We start from the raw sequence: 24,953 nt of genomic DNA on the forward strand, positions 1-24,953 counted from the left end.
CAATGCACATTCAGAACGACGCCTAAAAAGCCCCAATATCATTCAGAATCGCTCGAAAAAGAGAAAAATTCGAGTTTTGACGCAGAAAAATCGCCTAATTGCAGAAAAATTGTGGAAAATTCGGGCATTAAGTGCACGGCGAAGGCGTAGTAATTGGAGAAAAAGTGCGAGAAACGCGTAAAATGCTCCATTAGAAGACGTTTCCTTTTTAGGAAGTTATTTGTGTACACCGCCGTACACGCAACGAGTGTGAATCACTGATGTTGATGGTGAAAATTCGTCAGAAAAATTGAAAATTCCACAGAAAAAAGTACGCGGCAGCTAAAACGAGTGACAGAAGCAACTAAATTTCGGGCAACTAAAAAGCAGTATTCAAAAATTATCGAGATAAGTAGTTAAGAGCAACAGAATGGGCGACGATTTTGACCTAGATAATCTGATATGTAGGCTTTTGGAGGCGAGAGGATGTCGTCCGGGCAAACAAGTAAATATGACGGAAGACGAAGTGCGTGGTTTGTGTCTAAAATCGCGCGAAATCTTCCTGCAGCAGCCAATTTTGCTCGAACTTGAGGCGCCATTGAAGATTTGCGGCGACATTCATGGGCAATTCACGGATTTGTTGCGTTTATTCGAGTACGGAGGCTTTCCGCCGGAAGCTAATTATCTCTTTCTCGGGGATTACGTTGACCGGGGCAAACAATCGCTCGAAACAATTTGCCTCTTGTTGGCGTACAAAATCAAGTATCCGGAAAATTTTTTCCTGCTGCGGGGGAATCACGAATGCGCGAGCATTAATCGCATTTACGGCTTCTACGACGAGTGCAAGCGTCGTTACAACATCAAATTGTGGAAAACGTTTACGGACTGCTTCAATTGCCTTCCCATTGCCGCGATCATTGACGAGAAGATTTTTTGTTGTCACGGCGGCTTGTCGCCCGATTTGCAGGGCATGGAACAAATTCGACGCATCATGCGACCAACAGATGTGCCCGATACCGGCCTATTGTGCGACTTGCTATGGAGCGATCCCGACAAAGATGTTTCCGGATGGGACGAGAACGATCGCGGCGTGAGTTTTACCTTTGGCGCCGACGTTGTCAACAAATTCCTCAACAGATACGAGATGGATTTGATTTGTCGTGCGCATCAAGTCGTCGAAGATGGTTACGAATTCTTTGCGAAACGGAAACTCGTGACACTCTTTTCGGCGCCCAACTACTGCGGCGAGTTTGACAATGCGGGCGGCATGATGTCTGTCGACGAATCGCTCATGTGCTCCTTCCAAATCTTGAAGCCGTCGGAGAAGAAGGCGAAATATCAGTACAGCGGGCTTAACGCAAGTCGACCTCACACTCCGCAAGCGAATCAGGCAGCGATATCCAATAAGAAAAAGTAATATTTTTGTTTCTGTTAGATGTTAATTGATTACTATTATTATTATTGTATTACGATTATCAGTAGATTTCCCGCATTCACCCATTCAATTCGACTCCTTCTCCTCCTGACACACATACATTTAACCTACGACACATAACTAAATCGTAAAATTAATATAATTGTCATAAGAAGTACATAAACAAACGTATATTATACATATAGCAATATAATCCTTAAAGTAATGACTCTACCAGTTAATAAGTATATAATTTAATGTGAAATGTAAGAACGAAGGCATGAACAAAAAAAAACTCTAAATAAAAACGTACATTTCTCCAAAGCAACTAATAATCAAATTCAGACAGACCCGTTAATTCCTCTCTTCTACTTTTTCATTATTTTATAAAAAAAAATACGCTAAAATGATGATGAAATGAAATAAAAAAATACAAAATTGCTACTTATACTTACTACATACTCATAAAGGAAAAATAAAAAGTTTCTTTGTTATTTTGGGCACCTTTCACGATACCAAAGTCCTTATCAAGAGTTCTTATCTTTATGTCGTTCCCCCAACTTTTCACTTTTTTTTCTTTCTTCTTCATGCTTGACTGAAGGTATTCAAAAGGCGATAAGGATACGTTTTAATGAATGGACAAAAAAAATTGTTTTTTATGAAAATTTTATGTAGGACAACTTTTTTTGTGTTTCGAAATTTTCTTTGTTTGAAAGGTATTTTTGTAAAGTTGAGTATTTAAAAATTTTAATTTTCAACAAAATTCTGAAATTTTTTACATTTGCTCAAAATTTTTGAAAAATTTCACTTTTTATATAAAAATTTGATTTTTTGACTTTCACACATAAATTTGTTTTTTTTTTTAAATATTTTTGATTTAATCACTTTTTTGAAAAAAAATTTAATTTTATTATTTTTCAAAAAATTCATTTTACAATTTTTGAACATAATTTTAAATTTAAGAGAAAATTAAAATATTAATTTTTTGAATGAAAAAAAAAATTTTTTTTTACATTTTATCAACTTTTAAACATAAGAAAAAAAAATTTTCAAAATTTTTTTATAAATTTTTTAAAACATTTTTTTGTATTTTTGTAAAGTTAAAGCATATATTTTAAAGGAAATTTAATTAAAATTTTTTATATTATTGAACGAGACTTTTAAATTTTCAACTTTAGTTTTAAAGGTTTCACTTTTTATAAAAAATTTTAATCTTTTGACTTTAACACATAATTTTTTTTTACTTCCTTGATAAATAACAAATTTTAATTTAATCATTTAAAAAAAAAATAAATTTTTAATTTTTTTAATGAAAAAAAATTTTTTTTTTACTTTTTCGACGTTTGAATATAAGATAAAAATTCAGTATTTTTTTACGTATTTTTTACGTATTTTTTTTACGTATTTTTACGTAATTTTTATTTTCATTTCATATTTTCATATTTATGAAGAAAATTTTAGATTTTATCATTTTTTGACGAAATTAAATTTTTTTCAATGAAATTTTGAAATCTTTCAGTTTTTTAACATAATAATTATGAAATTTTCTATTTTTGAAAAAAATATTTTTTTTTATTTTATTTTATTTTTTTTTTTGTTTTCAGAAAAATAATAATTATTTATTCAATTTTTATTAAAAATCTTGTAGAATTGACAAAATCTTAAAAAATACGAAAATTTTCATTTCTAACGAATTTTTAAAAATTTTAATTTGAATTTTTTCGTGACTTGGATGTTTCATATCCTTAAAGAAATCCATCGTAACTATTTACTATTCGAAGGTGTGATAAGTTTCTGAGAAAAAAATTGAATTAATCCTGTAATTCCCGCATTTTCGGACCTAAAAATACCTCAAAACTCTTCCGCAATACCTCCGAATCGACAATAAACGCGAGAAATGTTCTTCGTGCGTGAATGTAAGTCATAAAAATCAAAATAAAAATCTCGAGTGTTTGGAATTCTTTGTTTTGGGCCGGAAAGCAAGTGTCAATCCTGCGAGAATTTAAATTTAAAGGATCTTTCGAAGGAAATTTGTAGTTTAGTTGTCTTTCGAGGCTTTTGGCAGTAAAATGGAAAATGATCCAGCTTACCTGTATCGCTTACAACAAATGCGCATCTCCGATGAATCACCCAAGATGTCGATTCATCATCAGCAACAACAATCGCATCATCAGCAATCGGGCGAATCGTTCATTAATGCGCCGCGTCAAAGTAACGTTCAATATGTGAGTGTTGCTCCCGCGACGCGTTTCGCTTATCAACAAGGCAACAATCAATACGGCAGCTATCCCGCTCCTCCTCCGGCGTATGGCGTTTACGAAAATGTCGAATATTACAAAGAAACGGATTACGGAACAGTTCGCAGTGCAAAAGCGCAACCTCAAGTCCCGAACACGCAAACGGGATATGTGACAGCAAATGCTCAGCGATACGCTCATACGCCTCAACCGCACGAAATGGAACCCGCAAACCCGATTTACGAGAATTTACATTCGGTTTCGGGACAAATGGCACAACCGCAAGCATCTCCCGCGACAAGTTCGATTTATTATTCGAATCGCAGCGGATCACAAAGTCCCCAAATTGTTGCGAATGCGAAACAAACGATGATGCATGACGCAACTTCTGTGATCAATCCGTTGGCAAAGCAAAGTTACATCAACATCGAAAGCCCCAAACACTCGTATAGCGTCGGAAAACCCTTATCGCCGGATTATGTGAGTTGTAATGTGAGTCCTGCGCCGCCCATGCCGCAACCTCAGATGGCGAAACAACCTCCTTTAGCTCCGAAATCGACAAATTCGACATCACAACACATGAAAAGTAACAGCAGCATCTCGACTTCGCGTCAATTGCCTCCAAAAGTGAAGCCGACAACGGAAAGCGTCAATGGATCGGATTACGTTGTCATGTCAGGAGGGCAGAAAAACGCAAGTTCAGTCTCGATTGACAACTCTATGTTGCTGAAAAGTAAAGTTGCTCAACAAAAACCCAATTTTGCTGAAGGAAAACCTCCGGCGAAAGCTCCTGTTCAACTTCCGGGCGCAGATGCTCTTATTCCAACTGCTCTTCGAGTTTCGCCTCGTCCCGGAACTGTTGGAAATAGAGCATCTCCGACGCCTTCTGTATTAAGCGGAGGATCAGGAAAACGTAAGTTTTGAAAAAATCATTGCTTCAAATTTTTTTTTAAAATTTAAAAAAAAAATTTTTTATTATTTTTTACTTTTAAATTAATTTTTTACTTTTAGAATTTTTTTTTTTTAATTTTTTTTTTAATTTTTAAACATTTTTAAACATTTAATTAAAATTAAATAAATAATTTTTTTAAATTAATTTTTTTTTTTATTTATTTTTATTTTAATTTAATATTTTTTTTTTATTTTCGAAAATTTTTTGAAAAAGTATGAAAATACAAAAAAAAATTCATTTTTGATGAAATTCAAAAATTTTTTTTTATTTTGCTCCATTGAATTTTTTACTTTAAAATCGAATGAAATTTCAAAATTTTTTTTTTTTTTCAAAGGTATGGGAAAAAGCCTCTTACCGTACAGCGTAACGCCTCCTCGTAGTCAAGGCCCGACAGAAGCTGAACGAAAAATCGAAGAACTTACACGTCAATTGGAGGAAGAAATGGAGAGAAAAGAGGAAGAAGGCGAATATTTCGGAATTTGTTACACGTGCAAGGAAAAAGTGACGGGCGCGGGACAAGCTTGTCAAGCAATGAATAACTTGTATCACACAAATTGTTTTATTTGTTGCTCATGCGGGCGTGCATTACGCGGAAAAGCTTTTTACAACGTCTTGGGACGCGTTTATTGCGAAGAAGATTATTTGGTAAGAATTTTTTTTTAAGAAATTTTGATCGAAATTTTAACTTTTTAATTTTTTTTAGTATTCTGGCTTCCAACAAACTGCTGAAAAATGTGCCATTTGTGGGCATTTGATTATGGAAATGGTAAAAATTTAAATTTTTTCGTCAAAAAATAAATTTTCATGAATTTTTGTTGTAGATTTTACAAGCAATGGGCAAATCATATCATCCGGGATGCTTTAGATGTTGCGTTTGTAATGAATGTCTCGATGGCGTTCCATTCACAGTAGATGTCGACAATAAAATCTATTGTGTCAACGATTATCATCAAATTTATGCTCCTAAATGTGCAGGATGTGGCAAAGGTATGAAAATTTTCTTTAAAAAATTTTTTTTGAACTTGAAATTTTTTGAAAATTTCTCAAAAAAATCAAATTCATTAAAAAAAATTTTTTTCTTCTAAAAAATTTTTCTTAAACTCGATAATTTTAAAAGAATTCTCAAAAAAAATCAAACCAAATTTATTATTTAAAAAAAATTTTTTTCTTCTGAAAAAAGTTTTCTTGAACTCAAAAAATTTTTAAAAATTTTCCAAAAAAAAAAACAAATTCATCAAAAAAAAATTTTTTTTTTAGGAATTACTCCCGTTGAAGGCACTGAAGAGACAGTTCGTGTTGTTAGCATGGACAAAGACTTCCATATTGATTGTTACATTTGTGAAAGTTGCGGCATGCAATTGACTGACGAGCAAGACAAACGTTGTTATCCTTACGAGGATAGTTTATTGTGTCGTTCGTGTCACATTGAGAAACTTGCGACGTTGAAACAACAAAGACAGCTGGTTGAACCAGTAGCTGCTACGTTTTATAATTAATTGTTCGGTTTTTTTTTTTGCACCAGTTGATTCAATATTTTATAAGCGCATAGTGTTGACTATTAATATTTAGATAATCGATCGGCTTATTAGGTTATTTTATAAGAAAAAAATTTCATAAAATTATTTTAAATGTTAAAAATTGATAATTTTCAGATTTTTGAAAAAAAATTAAATTAAAATTTAATTAAATTAAATTAAATTGAAAATTTAAATTTTTAAAAAATTTTAAAAATTAAATTTAATTTTTAAAATCAAAAAAAAAAATTAAATTAAATTTAATTTAAAAAAAAATTTATTTTTTTTTGAAAATTTAATTTTTTAAAAATTTTCAAAATTTAAATTAAATTTTTGATATAAAAAATTTAAAAAAAAATTTTTTAAAAGTTAAATTTTTAATTAAAATTATCAATTTTTCTTCATAAAAATTATTTTTATGAATTTTTATGTTAATATTTTTTCCCTTTTTTAAACCTTCGAATTTGAAATTTTTAAGAAACTCGAATGATATTTTAAAATTTTTTTTTATGCATTGCGAAATGTGCTTTGATGTACGTTTTCGATATTCTGATCCGTGAATTGCGATAAATTTCAACATTTTCACGGAATCTACCTCTATTCCATATAAAAAATATCAAAATTACTTAATCTACTTATTCCATACACAGCCAAGTAAATTTAAAAGTATTTGTATGACATTCCTAAACGTAAAATAATAAAAAAATGCAATAAATACAAAAGGAAAATTTTATTCCTACAGATCCTTATTCCTGATAAATCGATTTCCTTCCGACTCGTTTCCGATATATTTGTAATTTAATTTCCCGTAAGCAGCGCGAGGCGTTCTTTCGCGACTTTCGGGTAATGGATTGTAAATTTTTGGTTCCTTTTTCAGCCAACTTAACGCAAAAAATCGAGATAATCCAGATAAATTTGTTGGTTTCATCAAAGCTGCTGCATTTCCATTGCAATCGTTATAATCGAGACTCGCTGGAGCAGTTGAAGAAGTTGTTTCCGCTGCCATTGATGCTTTTCCTCTTGCTAATTTTCGTTCCGCCAACGAAACTTTCTTCGTATCGAGGAACCTCAAGTGCTTCAATTGCGATATCACGTGTATCCTGTAGTCGTAATAATTGTCAAAGTCGATATTGAGGAAGAAATAAGGACATGCTGTGTTGCCCAGAAGACTGAGATACTCCAAATGCGGGAAAGATCTGCGAATTTTTTTGAGTAATTTATTCAAATCTTTGATCTGAAACGAAAAAAAATGAGAGAGAGAAAAAAAATTCTTATCATCGAACGACTTCATGCAAGAAAAAGGTCAAGCTTGCAGCGACAGATAATACATACCCGATTGTTATTCAATGAAAGTAATCGCAAGTTCGGCGAATTCGGGGGAAACACGACGTCATCTGCGATCAAGTTATTGTCCAAAATCAATTCTTCCATGTCGTCAAAGTATTGCAGGGCATCGAGCGACGAGATTTTGTTGCAACTCAAATCGAGGATTTTCACACGACCGTGAAATAAGTTGTAAATCGCCTCAGGTATTCGGACAATTTTCTGGTCGAAAAATATTAGCTGAAATTCGAGAAGGCGGCTTATTTAACGGTGTCATAACGAAGCTACAAACAGTTTCGCGCCAAGTTACAAGCAGAGTTCAGTAAGTATGTCGGATTGTAATCCAATTAAAGGAACATAATTATTTTATTTTGCAAGATAGGAACAAACTATTTATAGATACACGCCGGAATTGCTCGTCAACTTTGACAGATCACTTGATTAATTGAAGTTTTATTTCATTTTAAATTATTTTTTTGTTGAAGGAAATGTTGAAAATGAGGTACTTTGAATAAAATTTTGACAAAAATTAATCGAGAAATTCTTTTTAGATCTTTTTAATTGAAATTTTTCTTAGATTTTCATTTAAATCTTTATTTCACAAAAATTTTGAGGTTAGATTGAATTCAAAATGGCGCCCATTTTGATAATTTTCTCAAATTTTTGACACTCAAAAAGGTAAAATACAATAAATTTCATTATTTTCTGAAATATAAACTCCCAAACATGAAATTTTACTATTTTTTGATTCAAATTAAAATTTGAGGTTAGTTTAAATACAAAATGGCGCCGATTTCGATCAAATTCTTGAAAAACAATTTTTAAATAAAATAGAGGGCAAAAACTCATAAATCGATACCTATTAATTTAAAATTTAAAATCGTTTTTTAAAAAAAAATATTTTTTTCTCAATTATAAATTTTTCAAATAAAATTTGAGGTTATTTTTTCAAATGGCGTATTTCGATCATTTTTCGAAAATAAAATTTGAAAAGCATAATTTTGAATTTAATATTAAAACAAATTTTTGAAAACAGATTTCAATTTCGTATTTTTTTTTCAAATTCAAATTTGAGGTTAGTTTGGTAAAAAATTAATAAATTTTGCTTTATTTTCCATCATATATTTTTTTTTACTTTGGTTCAAAAAAAATTAAAATATTGTTTAAATAAAATTTGAGGTTAGTTTTTTTTCAAAATGGCGAATTTTCAAGATCAAAAACTAAAAAATATGTTCAGTGTGTCGTTTGTCATATTATTCATTTAAGTTTACATAACGACAGATTAGTTTTCAATCCGATCCATCTATAAATAGCTTTTTATTGCAATTTACTTGAATGATCTCTGATTACATTTTACCTTCTTTTCATCCTCATTGTAGATCACTTTTCCCCAGTTTATTGCTCTGTTAGCCATCGTCTTTTCTTCTATTACTTCTATTCAGTCTTTGGAATCTAATATCACGAATATTTATACTTTTCGCTGTATTATTTTTGTTTTTGTATCATTATCACTCGTCTACATTGTTTTAATATGATCTCTTTTTTTCATCATAATCTTCGAACAAACATTAAAATTTTAATATTTTTTTTTATAATTTTTTCGTGTTAATTTATTTTTTGTGACTTTTAGGACAAAAAATTTTTCCATGCACGATTTTTTTTATTTTTATATCAAATTAAGAGTTATAAGGCTTCCCTTTACACGAGCGACTGAACTTTTGATCTTGTCTGCTTCTCATTCGAACAAATACTGAGAGTTGTCTCGTCGCTGATATGATAGTTAAGCTCACATTGTTTACTTACAGAAACAAGAGAGAGTGTGTCGTCGTGTGTAAACATTATAAAATTTTCTTTGTAGTGAATTGGCGGTAAACAACGCATGTAGAATCGGGTTAAAGGCACTTTTTGATGAAAAATTCAAAAAAATTTTTTTTTTAATTTTTTTATTTAATTGTTACAATTAGTTGGTGGTGCATTCTTAAGGCTCCTTTTTAATTTCTTTCGCTGCCAAGTATTCGACAACGTTATTGGGCGACGCAACACTTCGCCCGAGGAAGAGAACAGTTGACATTGGATGCAAAAAATCCAAATCGAATCCATGAGATTTCCATCCGAAAAAGCCGTTTGCTGTTGCCATGTTGTTCTTCGCATCGCTGCTGTCGATATTGTAAGGAAGTAAATTGACTCCGATTTGGTTCATCTTTGAATACTGAACTTTGAAGTAATTTCCTGAAATTGAGGTTATGTTAAAAATTGAGGTTATGTCAAAAAATTGAGGTTATGTCAAAAAATTGAGGTTATGTTAAAAAATTTTCAAAAATCTTCACAGAAGATCTTCTTATGTCAAATTGAGGTTATGTCAAAAATTTGAGGTTATGTTAAAAATTTTTCATAAATCTTCATAAAAGATCTTCTTATGTCAAAAAATTTAGGTTATGTCAAAAAATTGAGGTTATGTTAAAAATTTTTAATAAGATCTTCTTACCATCAGTTGCTTTGATCCAATAGAATCCTTTATCATCGAGATACGGTTTGACTTGCGCCTTTTTCAACATCTGTGAACGTTGCAAATCGTAAAAGTTGAAACTGATATCGATCTCATAAGCGTTCGCTGACAAATGATTCGAATCGATTGCATCTCTCAAAGCTTCATTATCCAACCAATATCGAATTCCGACATTTTCGATCTCTTCAATCACATGATGGAATACAGTTTTGAGTTTTTCAATGCAACATGGCGGCGTATGTTTATTAATGAACGTATAAAAGGGTCTTCTATTGAAAACTTGCCCAACACAGCTTTTGGTATTCTTTTCGCATCCGAAATACGTGATAGTTGTCAAAAGAGTACTTGTCAAGTTGAACTGAATCTCAGGCTCATCAGATTTCTTCTTGCCTTTTTGCTGTTGTTGTTGTTGCTGTTTACGTTTGAGACTTTTTAACGCAGCAGCATTCGTTTGAAAGGTTCGTTCGACAACCTTCTTGATCTGTAACGTCTTGTACATCTCTTTGAATTGACGTTTCTTGACATCTTTCTTCTCCTGCTTCGTGTGATAAGCAGTAAAGAGTGATTTGCCTTCAGCCAGGGTTGTGTTTAACACGTGCAACGTGAAATTCTCACTTTTGGCGCGAATATAGAAAAGTTCAGGAAATGGCGATGTCATGGCATTCGGAATTGCCTTCAATGAAGACGTTTCAAGTATCAAAGCATGTTTTTGTATAAACATATCACAGTGTTGTTGATTATTATTATTATCCTTCTTATTGACATTAATGCCGGAGAATTCAAGAGTCCAATTTGGCAAATCCATCGCAATGGCGGAACAGAGTGACTCATGTTTGTTATTCGAAGCAAAAGGTACGACAAATATTCGTTTTTTGTTATTTGGAGTTTTTGTTTCGATCAAATTAATTTCCCGCAAAATCTTTTGCAGGGTTGAACGTGCATTTAACCTCACACTATCGGGCATGAGGAGCGTATATGGAGTTTTGATGTAATCCAAAGGACTCATTTCGACGGAATTCTTATCCAAACGTTGATCCAGCGTAAAAAGACGAACTTTGTCTTTGAGAGATGTGCTGTTAAAGACATCTAATGGCGGATACGGGATCTCATCGTAAATGAGAAAAACCTTCATACTCGGGATCACGTTCAAAATGCTTTGGATACTTGCTGCCAAATCATTGTCAAAATGGAAGAATCCCCGAAAAACAACTGTAATTGTACTTTTGATGTGTTTACTCGCTACTTGCTTATCGTTCGGTTTTGGCGCCAATTGTTGTTTACTATTACTATTGAGGTTATGTGAGGTTAAGTTGAAGATCGATGGTTGACTATATGAAGCTGCTGTCAATGAATTCACAATTTTTGTCGTCAGCAAGTACTTCCAGGTGTAGTAAAAGACAAACATATTGAGAAAAACAAAGGAAAAGATAAAAAGTCGCGTGTACTTGATGCGCATGCTTCGATTTTTCCTATATGTCTTTTCTGTGGGAAGGTATGCAAAAACACCGGTTGCTTTATATCATCCTCATCGCACGTTTTTGTTTTGATATGGGTTTTCGTCTCCTGATTCTCTCCTACAGAGGATGCGCTTCATTTACTCATTTTTCATTCTTGCTCTCTCAATGACAATAATTTTCACTTGCATTTTTACAGCTTTGAATTTTTAACTTTTTTCCGTGATGAGATGCGAATTTCCGAATATTTTTGTGTCAATTCCAATGGCAAATACGGAAGGAATGTGATGAAAGAACTTTTTGACCGAAATTTGAACTGCTTCTTGTAGAAAATGATTTTCACAATTTCCCATCAGTCAAAGTACGTGTTGTTCGTGTGAAAAATTACGAAATACTACAGGAAAAATGAGAGAATGGAAATTCCATCGTTATCAATGAATGAAGAGCATATGAAAAAGTGAATGAAAATTTAATGGAATTAACGTTAAATTGTAATTTTTTATCAGGTAAGTCATAAATTATTTTTAAAAAATGTTTTAAAAATAATTTTTTATTTTTTTTAATTTTTCTATAATTTTTTTATTTCAATTTTTTTTATCAGGTAAGTCATAAATAATTTTTATAAAAATTTAAAAAAAATAATAATTTTTTTATTATTATTTTTTATTTCAGATTTTTTTATCAGGTAAGTCATAAATAATTTTTAAAAAATTAAAAAAAAATAATTTTTAATTTAATTTTAATTTTTAATTATTTTTTTATTTCAGATTTTATTATCAGGTAGGTCATGAATAATTTTTAAAAAATTTTTAAAAAAAAAAAAATATTTTTTTTTATTTTTTTTTATTATTTTTCATTTCAGATCTTTTAAAAAATTTAAAAAAAATAATTTTTTATTATTTTTAATTTTTTTTTTGCTCCTATATGATTTATCAGGTAAGTCATAAATAACTTTAAAAAAAAAAAAAGTTATTTTTAATTTTTTTTATTTTTTTTTTTTCAAATTTTTTATCAGGTTCATGAATAATTTTTAAAAAATTAAAAAAAAATATTTTTTAATTTTTAAAATTATTTTTATTATTTTATAACATTTATTTCAATTTATTTTTTAGATTTTTCCTTCATCCATATGAGTTATCAACTTAAGTCAAATTAAGTCACCTACTTATCCTTAAGTCTTAACTTAAGCAAAAACATTCGAGTTTCATTCAAAACTTGTATGAGAAACTTGAATGAAACTGTGTTCCCCCATTCATAAGACATGCGTTGACGTTTCAACAGACCGCAGTAACATGCTTGTATACGAGAGAACATATTACTCAGTTGTGCATTGAAAGTCAAGAATAACAGACATAACACACATTTTCGGATTGAAATATTTTCGAATTTAAAATCCACGGAAGAAAAAAAATTACAAAAAAAAAATAATTAAGGAAAAATCGCGAGTGTCTCCGCATCCTCGGAATATGAAAAAAGGATAATCTTCATAAATCGACGAGAAAAGAGAAATAAATACAACAAGTACCAACAATAAAAATATTTATACATGTGTGTGTTGCCATTACAACAACAAATTCCACATATTTTAAATGGTATACAATGGACTTATTTATACATACAAGCTTAAATTCAATGAAAGAGGCAACACATTGGAATGTAAAATGGCTTCTCCGTTCAAAAATATCGTTGCAAAATACGATTTAAGCAAATAATTTGTCAGAAATTCATGAAATTTAGAAAAGAAAGGAAAAAATTACGATTGAAAAAAATAATTAATTAAAAAAATTATTGAAAAATTGTAAAAATCGAGAAGCGCGAAGAGGAATCCCGATATTTGTGTTCAAAACAGTGTCGTGTGTATATGTATTTTTTTAATCGCAGCCATTTTACATTCCGATGTGTGCTGTGTTACCTCCTCGCACTACTTTATTAAATATTTGAGCTTAAGTTTTAATATTTCTGGTTGTTTGTGTACATATATTGTAGGAGAGCGCAAGCAGCGACGAGCGAGATATTGTGTAAAAGCGTAGAATAATTACTTTTGATCAGTTTTCATCTGGAATAAGCGGAATAATGGAGCGAAAATCAGCAAATATGTGAATTTTACACGCAAAATACAAGAAAAATCCGAAAATTGAGCAACAAGTAACACAAAATTTTGTATTAAAAAAAGAGGTTTATATATAAAAATAGTGTGAATGTTATAAAAATATACATATAGTATAGAGATATATATAAAAAGTGAGAAAAGTAGCGACGTGCATACAAAAAAAGAAAAGAAAATAATTTTTGTACATCTTATAAAAGTTATTTCAACAAAATATATGCACAAATAAATATGCCAAAAAATTGTCTGAAACATGTTAGTGAAACAAATGCAATGCTTAGGAAAAATAATTTGCCCGATGGATGGGAAGTGAGTACGGATTTCGATGGAAAAGTATACTACATCGACCACAATAACAGGACTACAACATGGATTGACCCAAGAGACAGGTACGTGGAAAAATTACATGCTCTCTCTCGCAGCGCGCGTTTCTACAAAGCAGCAAAAAAAATCAAATGTGTATAAATAACGCAATGATAAAACAATTTAGTCAAAATATATATTTTGCAAGCAAACGCACGTTTATCGTTTACTTTTCAGCTCATTTACTTGCGATATTATATACACAACATATTAAAATATTTTGCTTATTTTTAAAAGGTCAGAGAAAAAAATAACATTAGTTGGAATATTTGCCAGAAGATAGCATGAATGGCGCTCTGTACACGCTACACGTTTAAATTGTTGTTAAATGTACTCGAAGAAACTTTTGAAAAAAATATTCAAACCATAAATTTATTATTACGGGGATCCTTGAAGAGTTGATAAATATTTTCCGTGAACATTTTTTGTGTTTGCGAAATAGAAATAAAAGTAAGAAATTATAAGAAAAGAAGCATTTTAATGACGTGTAATTGTTTGAAAGCAAAAAAAAACATTCACATTGCTTATTTTTTCACTCACTCTGAAAATTCTCACATATTTCTACACGTCTCTTGGACTTGAAAAGCAAAAAATAAAAAAGAGTACACACATAAATACTCGAGAGTACATAACATATCTTTCATTCAACTTTATTGATAAAGGCGAGTAATGTTAAAAAAAAACAACAATGTTGAAAAATGTATGAAGTAGTAAAATTTTAATTTTTAATCAGTTCAACGAGCTGTGTTTGAAAGATATTTAAATATTTTTTTCTTAAATTTAAATTAAAAATTGTGAAGAATTTTGTTTAAAAATTTATTTAAAAAGAATAAAATAAATTAATTAATTTAGTATTTAAATATATTAAAAAATTATAAAAATATTTTTTAATTATTTTTTTAAATTTATTAAAACTGAAGAATTTTATACAAAAGAAATTGTACAAAATTATTTTAGTTTATTTTATTTTTAATTTTCATAATATTTTAAATTTTGTACAATTTTTTTGTAAAAACTTGGTCAATTTTTATTTATTTTTATTTTAAAATATATGTTTTTTATTAAACAAAAATAAATTATAATTGAAGAATTTTTATACAAAATAAATGTACAAAATTTATTTTTTTTTAAATTTTAATAAAATTATTATTTTTGTACAAATTTTAAATGAAATTCTTCAATTTTATCTATTTTTGTTTTACAATTTATTTTTTTTATTAAACAAAAATAAATTAAAATTAAAGTAAAAAAAATTGTACAAAATTAACTAAATTTTGTTTTTCTTAATTTTAATAAAATTTTAATTTTTGTACAAATTTTTATAATAAAATTTTCTAATTTTAATTTTTTTTAATTTTAAATTAATAAAATAAATATTTAATTTTAATTTATTTTTTTAATAATAAAATTATTATTTTAAATTTTTTATTTTTTTTTAAACATTTTAATACTAAAATAATTACAAATATTAGACAAAAAATTTTTGTTGTATAAATTTTATTAATTTTAACTTGTTAGAATAAACAAAATATATCTTAATTCCTTTTATGATCAATTTTTATGAAGAACTTGAACAATTTTCGCTTATCTAAATAAATATTTGACTATTGATCCTCTCCAAAATCTATCAAAAAGTACTTTTTATTTAATTTTTAAAACAAATATTTGTGTAATTCATACTAAAAGTTAATTTTCATTCGATTTGCGTTAAAATTTTGTTGAAGTTTGAGTCTATGAGAACGACTAAAGTTTGAAATGTAATAAAATATTAACCTCAAATAAGTAACTTTTGATTGAATTTGGGTAAATAATTCATTGAAACTTCAATAAAACTGAAATTAAATGAAAATTTTCGTTGAATTTTTCGAAATTTTTCCATTAAATAAATAAATTTATTTAAATTTCATCGAAAATTTCAATAAAATCTGGAAGTAAACTTGATTCCAAACCATTTTTTCATGAAAATGATGAATTTAAAAGCATTTCCTCCTCATTTTTTTCCATTGAACCAATCTACAACTTGCTTGTAGGTAATAATAATGAAAGCAAGACAAAAAAAAACTTGATATTATCGTGTGATCTAAGATATGAAAAACTGCATGTGTTTTATCTCTTCATTATATACACGGAGGAATACACGGCACATGATTATACATAAAAGTTGTTTGTTGCCCGTGATGCCCGTGTTGCATTACATTGCTCGCTCGCTCGTTCGAAGGTTTGAAGAATTAAATAGGTGTTGTAAACACACACAGAGCATGAGAAGACGCAGCTAAGAGACATTGACCTGTACTATGGAATTTTTTTTAACTGTGTATGCATTATAATATTATTTATTGATGATAAGCGAGGGAAAAAAAGTTAGATTTTCGCAGCAAACTCGACAAAAATTGAAGTTTCGGGCGGAATTCAAAACTGACATGACTCCATCGTAAAACATTTTATTCCAATTCGAATCAAAACTGCATCGGAATGTGTAATTACTACACATTTAGAGCTAAATACAGCAAAGAAAAAAAAATAACTTGAATATACAATAATTTTGCTTGACTTAGTTTGATTCATTCACGTACTGGCATGCCTTGCAAAGCACTCAACTCATGTACAAGTAGTATAAAAATTCAAATATTTATTAAACGTGTTCGCGTCATTCATACCGTCGTCCGTCGTCGTCGTGTTGTTGTTGTTGTTGTTCTGTGGAATTTTTCATCGTTTAAATATCTGCTCAGTTATTGAATATTTTATAGGTCTATCTACGTTTCTACGAATGTTACAGTAGCGAATGTGTGTTTTGAGATTTTGTAATAATAATAAAAATAATAACAAGAAATGCTTGGAATTGGAAAAATTGCCTTTTTATTTATTTATTTTTTTTTTTGAGGTTAAAGCAATGAGGAAAAATGTTTCGTATTTTATTTTTATTAAGTTCTTCTTTAAAATTTTTTTAAATAATTATTATAAATATTTATAAATTTTAAAAATTTATAATAATTTTTTTTTTATTGAATAATTTTAGTTTTTTTTAGTTAAAATTAATTTAAAAAAAAAATAAATTTAATTTTATTAAATAAATTTAAAAAAAATTAATTTTATTAAATTTAAATGTAATTTAATTTTTAAAAAAAATTTAAACATTTTTTTCGCTAATTTAAATGAAAAAAAATTGTATAAAATTTATTTTTTAAAAATTATTGTTAAATAAATTTATTTTAATTATATTTTTTATTTAATCAAATTTTAATAAAATAATATTTAAAGTTTTAAAAAATTATTTAATTAAATTTCAAATATTTTACAAAAAAAATATTTAAATATTAAAAAAAATAATAATAATAGTTTGTAAAAAATATTTACCTTTTTATTTAAATTCATTGGAAAAAATTTAACAATATTCAAAAATTGATAAATTTTAATTATTTTTTTTTTAAATTAACAAATATTTTTGATTAAAACAATCATTTTAATTAAATTTAATTATAATATAAAAAAAAATATTTAAATTTTAATTTTATAGTAAAAATATATATTGTTTTTCTTTAAAAATTTAAAATTTAATTAAACAAAATTTAAAATTTTTTAAGAAAAAAAAATATATTTTTATTATAAAAATAAAATTTTAAGAATTTTAAATAAAATGCATTTTTGTGAAATTTTATGAAATATTTTAATTTTTTTTATTAAATAAGAAATGATTTTTTATCATTGCATCAGCCTGATTCTTCATCATAATTCGTTTCATTATAAAAATTATGTTTATTTATCATCAACAATACTTGGAAATTAAAAAAAAAGAAGAAAAAACATGAAACGATCGATTTATCTTCAAATATAACAAATATTTCATCGCTAATAAAATATTTACTCTTAAAGATAATAAATGATAAGAAAAGTATTTGTGTTGTCATTAGTAATAACAAAGGCGAGTACAGACTTCCTGACTGAAAATTCCGTGTTCTAAAAGTCATGCACACGAAAAAAAATAAATTTTTCGTTAGATTTTCACTTTAAACACTTTGCCAACAACACTTTAACTCGCATTCTAGCACATTCGTTATTTTCACATATTTGCACAAATATTTGTTTAGAGTCTCATCGCTCCGTTGCCTCGTTGATGAGTTAAAAAGCTGTGTGTGTCAGTACAATGGAATGTCGTCAAGTGATATGATAAACTTTTTTTTTTCGTTCGAGCGTCGTGTTTGATTGAGGCTTATCAATCAGAAAATTGTTATTTATATAAATTTTTTACGATCGTTGAATAAATACGGGAAGGTGAATGATAAAAAAAAATTAAATTTTTGTCAATGATTAATTTGATATTAATACACACACGACAAGACAAGCGAATTTGTATTTTTTTGGGTTTGTTGTCAGTCGCGGGAAATTCTTTGAATATTTTTTGATGAATTATTTCGAGTTATGTGAGACGTTTTTTGTGAATGACATAAATAAATTATCATGTTGACGTCAAAAATATTTCGAATTCTTGAGTGTTTATTGTCTTCGCTTCAATTGTTTTACGTGTTTTGAAGGCTTTCGCGTACTACTTGAATTTTTATTTTAAAAATTTTTAATTTTAAAAAATTAATTTAAAAAAAATTATTTTAAAAAAATTATTAAAAAATTAAAAAAATAAATTTAAAAAATTTTAATTTTAAAAAATTAATTAAAAATTTTAATTTTAAAAAAATATAATTTTAAAAAATTAATTTAAATTTTAATACGAAAAAAATAATTTAAAATTTAATTTTGAAAAATTCTTAAAAATTTTGATTTTAAAAAATTAATTAAAAAATTAAAATTAAAGTGAAAAATTAGTTAAAATTTGAATCATGGAAAATTCATTAAAATTAAAAAAAAATTAAATTAAAAAATTAATTAAAAATTTTCAATCGTCAAAAAATGCAAAGAGTTCATCTCTCATAGTAAATTTTTTGGCAGAAATTCTATAAAAAATTGAATTTTTTTGCGTGAATTTGTTCATTTTGTCAGAATTTCACAGTAATTGTCATTGACAAGTCGCTTCTCGGTACATATTTCAACTTTATAATAATTAAAACCTGACCTGTTCTCGCTCGCGGTAGTACATTTTTATTTATAAATGAAAAAAAATCTTTATGTGACGACGAAGACGACTATTTATTTGTACAGAAACGAACGAACGTAGAAACAGAAAAAAAATAAAATAAAAAGAATGGAATGTTGTGTCACACAAACAAACGTGGTTTGTATGTAAGAGATTGGAATGTCAGTTTACGGTGAACGAAAAACATCTGTTACAATAATGCAGTAAAAAGTTAGATACTTTGAATTTTTCTACCTTTATCTAATCTTTATCATGCAAGATTTTTTTTGTTCGTGTTTCGTAAAATAAAAATTAATGGAATTTTTTTCCGTTTCAGATTCACGAAGCCCGAAAACTTTGCGGACTGCATCGGGAACGAACTGCCATTGGGATGGGAGGAAGTTTACGATAGACAAATAGGCCATTATTACATCAATCATAATACTCAAACGACGCAGCTCGAGGATCCGCGGTTAGAATGGAAGAGTCGGCAAGAGGAAATGTTGCGCGAGTACATGAGCTCGGCGCAAGAAACGCTCGAAGCGAAGAAGGAAATCTACGATGTGAAGCAACAACGACTTGTGCTCGCACAGGAGGAATACAATCATTTGAACGCGCTGGCAGCAAGTAGAACGAGTTGTAAGTTGAAAATTTTCCTAAAAATTAAAAAAAAATTCTTAAATTTTTTTTTCCTTTTTTAGTGTGTTCAACATCAAGCACAAGCAGTACGAAATTTGACCCAGAATTACTGAGAGCTGATTTATCGTTGGCTAAAGAAAGAGTATTTAGGTTGAAAAATGAGCTTCAACGGATACAAACTGAAATGACTTACACGAAACGAGGCGTTGACACGTTATTCAAGTGAGTTTTTTTCAAAAAAATTATAAAATTAAATTTTTTTATTAAATTTTTCTTTAGTTCAATTTTTAAATTAAATAAAAATAAATTCAATTTTTTACGATTTTTTAAAAAATTAATTTTTTTTTTAATATAATTTTTATTAATTTCAATTTTTAAATAAAATTTTTTTTTAAAAATTAATTTTTATCAAAATTTTTTTTTTTTTTTTTTAATTTAATTTTTATTAATTTTTTTTGAATTAATTTTTTTTTATAAAAAAATTTTTTAATTCAATTTTTAATATTAGGTACCCAATTTTTTTAAAATTATTTTTTTATTAATTTTTTCTTAAATTAAAAAAAAAATTTAAATTTAATTTTGTTAATTAAAATTTCTTTCAATATTTTTTTAATTCAATTTTTTAATTAAAAAATTATTTTTTTTTTCTTTTTAGTGTTGAGCAAAAACTAAATTCGCAACAAAATGGCTGTTATAACATCAGTGAAGCACAAGCAATCATGCAAGAAGTGCGTAAAATCCAAAAATCTTTGATTTCGGGCGAACGTGAAAAGAAAGAACTCATGAAAAGTTTAGCGCAAGTCAAGGATGATTTGACACGTTTGCAATTGCGACAAGAAAGCCCTGAAGCATCAACGATGAGTTTAGTGCAAGATCGCCAAAGCGCCTATTCGCAAACGGATCTTTGTTCGGAAAACTTCCCGATCGGTGCTCGTGAATTAGCCATCCTTCGTACTAAATACGACGAACGTCGAAAATCCGTGAAAGATATTCAAGCGCGTCTCGCCTCGCTCGAAGACAGAATTCAACCGGGCGAAGTAGAAAGCGATCAAGATCGACTTTTGCTTTTCCAAGAAAAGAAACAACTTTTGTTGGAATATCGAAGTTTGTCTCCGAAATGTCGCACACAAGAAGAAATGCAAAAAATTCAACAATTATGCAAAAAGTTGGAGAACGATTTGAACAACGCGTACGAGGAAAGTAATCAATGTATCGCAACTCGTCTAAAAATCCACGAAGACAAGCAAATGCTTTTGCAACAATTGTTGGATGGCTTCAAAGAAATCGCGTATTTGGAGAAACAATTACGCAGCACAATGTCACACAGCACTCTTTCAATTAGCAGCGGAAGCAGTTTGGGCTCTCTATCGACCGCAAGCAGCAAAGGATCCTTAAGCGGATTAAGTTTTACCGACATTTACGGCGATCCGTTATCGACAGAACCGCACATCGACATGGTTGACATCAATCGTCGCGTGCAATCGTTCTTCCATCCAACATCAGAAGTTTCGTTGTCGCCTCGAAGCAGTTTATCGGGCGAAACTCCGCCCGCATCTCCCATGAAGAGTGACGTCTTGAACGAACCCATGTACGAAAACACCCAAAATTTGGAGCTTTTGACGCAAGACGACTTGAGGGAGCTTCATATCAAACATATGGCATTGGGACCTCCATTATCGCCAATTTACGAGAAACCCTCGACGCTCGATATTCCTCAAGCTGTTTTATCGCGATCATCAAGTGCATCAAACACGAGATCCGTATCGGCAGCAGTTAGTGACGAATCTGTGGCGGGAGATTCGGGCGTTTTTGAGGCTTCGCGTGCATTGTTACAGAATAAGGATACGGCTCAAGTACAAATAGGATTAAAATACTCAAAGACAGAATGCTGTTTGACGGTAACCATTGAACGTGCCAGAAATTTGAATGCTCTCTCGCTGCCCAGCGGATGTCAATTGTAAGTTTTTAACAAAATTTTTAATATTTTTTATAACAAAAAAAAATTTTTAAATTTTTTTAATAAAAAACATTTTGTCTTTAACAGAAAAATGAAAAATTTTTAATTAATTTAATTATTTTTTTGAAATTTTAAATTTTTTTCAACAAAAAAAAAAATGAAAATTTTTAACAAAAAAAAAATTGAAATTAAAATTTTTTTTTAACAAAATTTTTTTTAATTTTTTTAACAAAAATTTTTAATTTTTTTTATTTTGTCAAAATCAATTTTTAATTTAAAAAAAAAAAATTAAAAAAAATTTAAATTTCTTTATTCTGTTAAAATTAAATTTAATTTTTTTTTAAACAAAAAATAATAATTTTTTGTCTTTTTTAGATACATTCGAGCAGCTTTAGTGCCTGGAAATGCACAACAAACAATCCGAACGAGTGCCTTTACGGATTTCATCAAGCCTTCTTTCAACAACAGCTTCACAGTTATCGTGCCTTTGCAACATATCTTTTCAAAATCGTTACAAGTGAAAGTTATGAGTATCACAAACAGTTCAGAAGAATGGGTTGTAAGTATTTTTCATGTTAAGCCGCTACAAATGAAAATCAAAAATAAAGTCAAAAATTTAAAGAATAAAATAGGAGGCTAAATAAAAAAAAAGTTAAAAATTTCATTAAAAAAAATTTTTTTAATTTTCAATTTTTGTTTTGAAAATCATATTTTTAACATAAATTTTCTTCTATAAAATATTTTTCATAAAATTACTGAATTTATTTTTAAAAATTTTACGAAAGTTTTTTTTTTTTAAATATTTTTTATGAAATTTTTTTCTTTTAATTTTAATAAATATGAGATTTATTTTAAAATCGGAATTTAAAAAAAAATAAATTAATTTTTTAATTAATTTAAAAATTGTCAAAAATTTTTTTGGTAAAATTTAGACATTTTGTATGAAAAAAAGTATTTGAAATTTTTTTTTTATTTTATTTTCAAAAATTTACTTTATTTTTGATTTTCATTTCGAGCTGCCTTAATTCCTCAAATTTTTTTATTTTTTTTTTTTGTTCACAAAATCAATTTTTTTTTCGTCTTCAGGGAAATGCACAAATCAGTTTGGCTGAATTCAATAACGATGACAGCAACAGCAAATGGTACAATATCATCAGTATGGTCAACCCGGAGTCATTTAGTGCCGCCTTCAAGGAAGAATCGAGTGACGAATCAACGATAATTTCGAGCCAAACTTCAACTTTAACACGCGATCAAAATCACGTCGAACTCCAATTGGCATTGAACATGCAAGATCAGTTAAATATCAACAGTGACGACGACGAGGAAGAAGAAGATTCGGATCGTGTGACTTTCGGAGATTTGGCTGACAAGATGCTCTTCAATGTGTACGATGACGTTCACGAGAAGGAAAATGCTCAAGTTGTTGACAAAGAAACCAACACAGAATGTGCGTTTTTCCCTGAAAAGAGACGCGAAAGAGATTTCCCGTCGAAAAATGTCATCAAAGAAACGGAAGAGCGGATCGTCAAGAGATCACAAACTTTTTCGCCAAGGTATGAAAATTTAAATTTTTTGAAAAATTTGAGAAAATATTGATTTTTTTGACTTTTTTAGTGCTGTTGTCCCAAAAACTCGTTACGTGTGTCGTTTAAATCGCAGCGACAGTGACTCGGCAATGCACTTCAATCATATCACGCCACATTCCTTTAGACGGGGAGCCATTGAGCGACGTTCCCTGCGTTATCACAATCGTATGCCGGGAGTTGTGGGCGCTCCATCAACGAGTACGTCTGTAAAAAGTTATCCTGCCATACCGAGAACAAGCTTAGATTTAGAATTAGACTTAAAAGCGCAACAAACTAAACTAGAAAATTTAACTGAAGAAATTGTTAGACTGCGAGAATTAAAAAATAGGTAAGTTTAAAAAAAAATATAAAAAAAATAATTAAAAAAAAATAAAAAAAAAATTAAAAAAAAATATTTAAAAAAAAAAAAAAAAATATTTAAAAAAAAATTTTAAAAAATATAAAAATTTTTTTTTTTTAAATATTTATTTTTTAATTTTCACAAAAATTAAATTTTTTGACAAATTTTTTTTATAGGTTAGAGCAAGCTCGTGACAATAATGATACGAAAATCGCAACATGGGCTTTAGAAAATGAACAATTGCAGAAAATTGTGGATGCCGTGCAAAATCAAACGAATCCCGAAACGAAACACATGCAAAAGTTGCTACACAAAACATCCAAAGAAATTTACAAATTGAGAAAAACGAAAGCATGCAAGGGACAACCCGATATTACTTCGTTCAAGTAAGTTTTGACAATTTTTTTTAACAAATCGAAATTTTTAATGAAATTTTTTTCATATTTTAGAGAAAAAATGGCATTCTTTACACGCCAAGGTTTATCCGTACCTGAAATACCAATCGACAGTATGTCGACAGAGGAGCTCGCAATGAATTTGCCTGCGCCAACAGACTTTTTAGCTGAAAATATTAGCAATAATACCATCATCAAATACAATACTCATCATATTCCTCTTTCGCTTAAGAATTCAGCATGCAGCGGAAACAGTGACAACGGTTTGGAAGATTCGCGTGGCGTTGAAGTGTAAAAAAAATTGAAAAATCGCTCATGGAAGATAAAAGAAGCAATTGAGGTCGACTCAGCCTCTTTACAATTGAGTACCGACTAAATTCGGGAAGAACCCAAAAGGTTTTTCTTCTTTGTAAGTCACTCGTTAAAAGTGCAATACGATAGATTTTTTCACATGTTGAATTGTAATTAAATAATTTATGGTTTTTTTAACTTGTAAATATAAAAAATAAGGAATAAAAAATTTTAATGTTAAACAGTCAAAACAAACAAAAAAAAAAACAATTAACGATCCAAAAATTCTACGCCGCACTGCCTTGGAATGTAATTCGCGAATAAATAAAATACTTACAAAAATCAAAATTTTAAATAAATGTGAACCAACCACCGATAAGAAAAACTTCAGAATTTACAAATAAAAAAAAAGTTCGTGCCTAAAAAAAAACGAGATGCCCTAAAAAGTAATGAATAAGAGTTTTTTTTAAATTAACGCTCAAATAAGTTTTAAACAAAAAATTTAAAGAAATTAATTTTCTTCCCCTGCTTTTATTTAAAAGAAAAAAAAAATAAATATTAATTTTAATAAATATTTAATTTATGTGATCAATTAGGTTTCCGGAGAAAAATATAAAAAAAATTGTGTCATATTTTCTTTCTCTTTTTTCTTCTAAATTATTATTTTATTTTAAATGTAATTGTAAATTGAAATTTTAATAATTTAAAAAAAATATATATAAAATAATAAAAAAATGGAAGGAAAATTTTTAAATAGTAAATTGAAACAATAATATATAGAGACTAATAAAAAAAATGAATAAAAATAGGCAAATAAACAATTTTGTAAAT

At 28.4% G+C, this 24,953-nt stretch overlaps 5 protein-coding genes across 5 annotated transcripts; 3 read left to right on the forward strand and 2 right to left on the reverse strand.

Moving 5' to 3' along the window:
• Positions 1-406: 406 nt before the first annotated feature.
• LOC134835960 (serine/threonine-protein phosphatase PP1-beta catalytic subunit) lies at positions 407-1,869 on the forward strand. Its single transcript, XM_063851016.1, has one exon. It carries the CDS (start codon positions 410-412, stop codon positions 1,394-1,396), a length of 987 nt encoding a protein of 328 aa, XP_063707086.1. The 5' UTR covers positions 407-409; the 3' UTR covers positions 1,397-1,869.
• Positions 1,870-3,174: 1,305 nt separating this feature from the next.
• Positions 3,175-6,786, forward strand: LOC134835958 (LIM domain-containing protein jub). The gene is made up of 6 exons (XM_063851013.1): positions 3,175-4,543; positions 4,917-5,227; positions 5,286-5,348; positions 5,404-5,569; positions 5,840-6,171; positions 6,747-6,786. Exons 1-5 carry the CDS (start codon positions 3,463-3,465, stop codon positions 6,076-6,078), a joined length of 1,860 nt encoding a protein of 619 aa, XP_063707083.1. The 5' UTR covers positions 3,175-3,462; the 3' UTR covers positions 6,079-6,171; positions 6,747-6,786.
• Positions 6,787-6,807: 21 nt separating this feature from the next.
• LOC134835959 (leucine-rich melanocyte differentiation-associated protein) lies at positions 6,808-9,190 on the reverse strand. Its single transcript, XM_063851014.1, has 3 exons — positions 8,777-9,190; positions 7,429-7,659; positions 6,808-7,330 (listed from the first exon to the last, which is right to left on the reverse strand). The coding sequence occupies exons 1-3, from the start codon at positions 8,831-8,833 to the stop codon at positions 6,833-6,835; spliced, it is 786 nt and encodes a 261-aa protein (XP_063707084.1). The 5' UTR covers positions 8,834-9,190; the 3' UTR covers positions 6,808-6,832.
• Positions 9,191-9,397: 207 nt separating this feature from the next.
• LOC134833516 (ribitol 5-phosphate transferase FKRP) lies at positions 9,398-11,491 on the reverse strand. Its single transcript, XM_063847849.1, has 2 exons — positions 9,905-11,491; positions 9,398-9,648 (listed from the first exon to the last, which is right to left on the reverse strand). Exons 1-2 carry the CDS (start codon positions 11,379-11,381, stop codon positions 9,398-9,400), a joined length of 1,728 nt encoding a protein of 575 aa, XP_063703919.1. The 5' UTR covers positions 11,382-11,491.
• Positions 11,492-12,721: 1,230 nt separating this feature from the next.
• LOC134833278 (protein kibra) lies at positions 12,722-24,747 on the forward strand. Its single transcript, XM_063847545.1, has 10 exons — positions 12,722-12,971; positions 13,366-13,875; positions 19,249-19,550; positions 19,613-19,772; positions 20,206-21,507; positions 21,883-22,066; positions 22,594-23,063; positions 23,125-23,424; positions 23,613-23,822; positions 23,886-24,747. Exons 2-10 carry the CDS (start codon positions 13,718-13,720, stop codon positions 24,124-24,126), a joined length of 3,327 nt encoding a protein of 1,108 aa, XP_063703615.1. The 5' UTR covers positions 12,722-12,971; positions 13,366-13,717; the 3' UTR covers positions 24,127-24,747.
• Positions 24,748-24,953: the final 206 nt, after the last annotated feature.

This window comes from Culicoides brevitarsis, chromosome 3 (assembly GCF_036172545.1).
Source record: "Culicoides brevitarsis isolate CSIRO-B50_1 chromosome 3, AGI_CSIRO_Cbre_v1, whole genome shotgun sequence".
In the NCBI taxonomy this organism is placed as follows: Eukaryota; Metazoa; Arthropoda; class Insecta; order Diptera; family Ceratopogonidae; genus Culicoides; species Culicoides brevitarsis.

What these genes read in the sequence shown, in the direction of transcription:
- LOC134835959 (XM_063851014.1), bottom strand. Translation starts at nt 8,833, where the DNA reads ATGGCTAACAGAGCAATAAACTGGGGAAAAGTGATCTACAATGAGGAT. An exon ending in ACAATGAGGATGAAAAGAAG is followed by an intron (nt 7,660 to 8,776) that starts GTAAAATGTAAT and finishes CTCGAATTTCAG; the next exon opens with CTAATATTTTTCGACCAGAA. An exon ending in TTTCATTGAATAACAATCGG is followed by an intron (nt 7,331 to 7,428) that starts GTATGTATTATC and finishes TTTTCGTTTCAG; the next exon opens with ATCAAAGATTTGAATAAATT.
- LOC134835958 (XM_063851013.1), top strand. Translation starts at nt 3,463, where the DNA reads ATGGAAAATGATCCAGCTTACCTGTATCGCTTACAACAAATGCGCATC. An exon ending in ATTGCGAAGAAGATTATTTG is followed by an intron (nt 5,228 to 5,285) that starts GTAAGAATTTTT and finishes AATTTTTTTTAG; the next exon opens with TATTCTGGCTTCCAACAAAC. An exon ending in GGCATTTGATTATGGAAATG is followed by an intron (nt 5,349 to 5,403) that starts GTAAAAATTTAA and finishes TTTTTGTTGTAG; the next exon opens with ATTTTACAAGCAATGGGCAA.
- LOC134833516 (XM_063847849.1), bottom strand. Translation starts at nt 11,381, where the DNA reads ATGCGCATCAAGTACACGCGACTTTTTATCTTTTCCTTTGTTTTTCTC. An exon ending in TTGGATCAAAGCAACTGATG is followed by an intron (nt 9,649 to 9,904) that starts GTAAGAAGATCT and finishes CCTCAATTTCAG; the next exon opens with GAAATTACTTCAAAGTTCAG.
- LOC134833278 (XM_063847545.1), top strand. Translation starts at nt 13,718, where the DNA reads ATGCCAAAAAATTGTCTGAAACATGTTAGTGAAACAAATGCAATGCTT. An exon ending in GGCAGCAAGTAGAACGAGTT is followed by an intron (nt 19,551 to 19,612) that starts GTAAGTTGAAAA and finishes TTCCTTTTTTAG; the next exon opens with TGTGTTCAACATCAAGCACA. An exon ending in CCCGATATTACTTCGTTCAA is followed by an intron (nt 23,823 to 23,885) that starts GTAAGTTTTGAC and finishes TTCATATTTTAG; the next exon opens with AGAAAAAATGGCATTCTTTA.
- LOC134835960 (XM_063851016.1), top strand. Translation starts at nt 410, where the DNA reads ATGGGCGACGATTTTGACCTAGATAATCTGATATGTAGGCTTTTGGAG.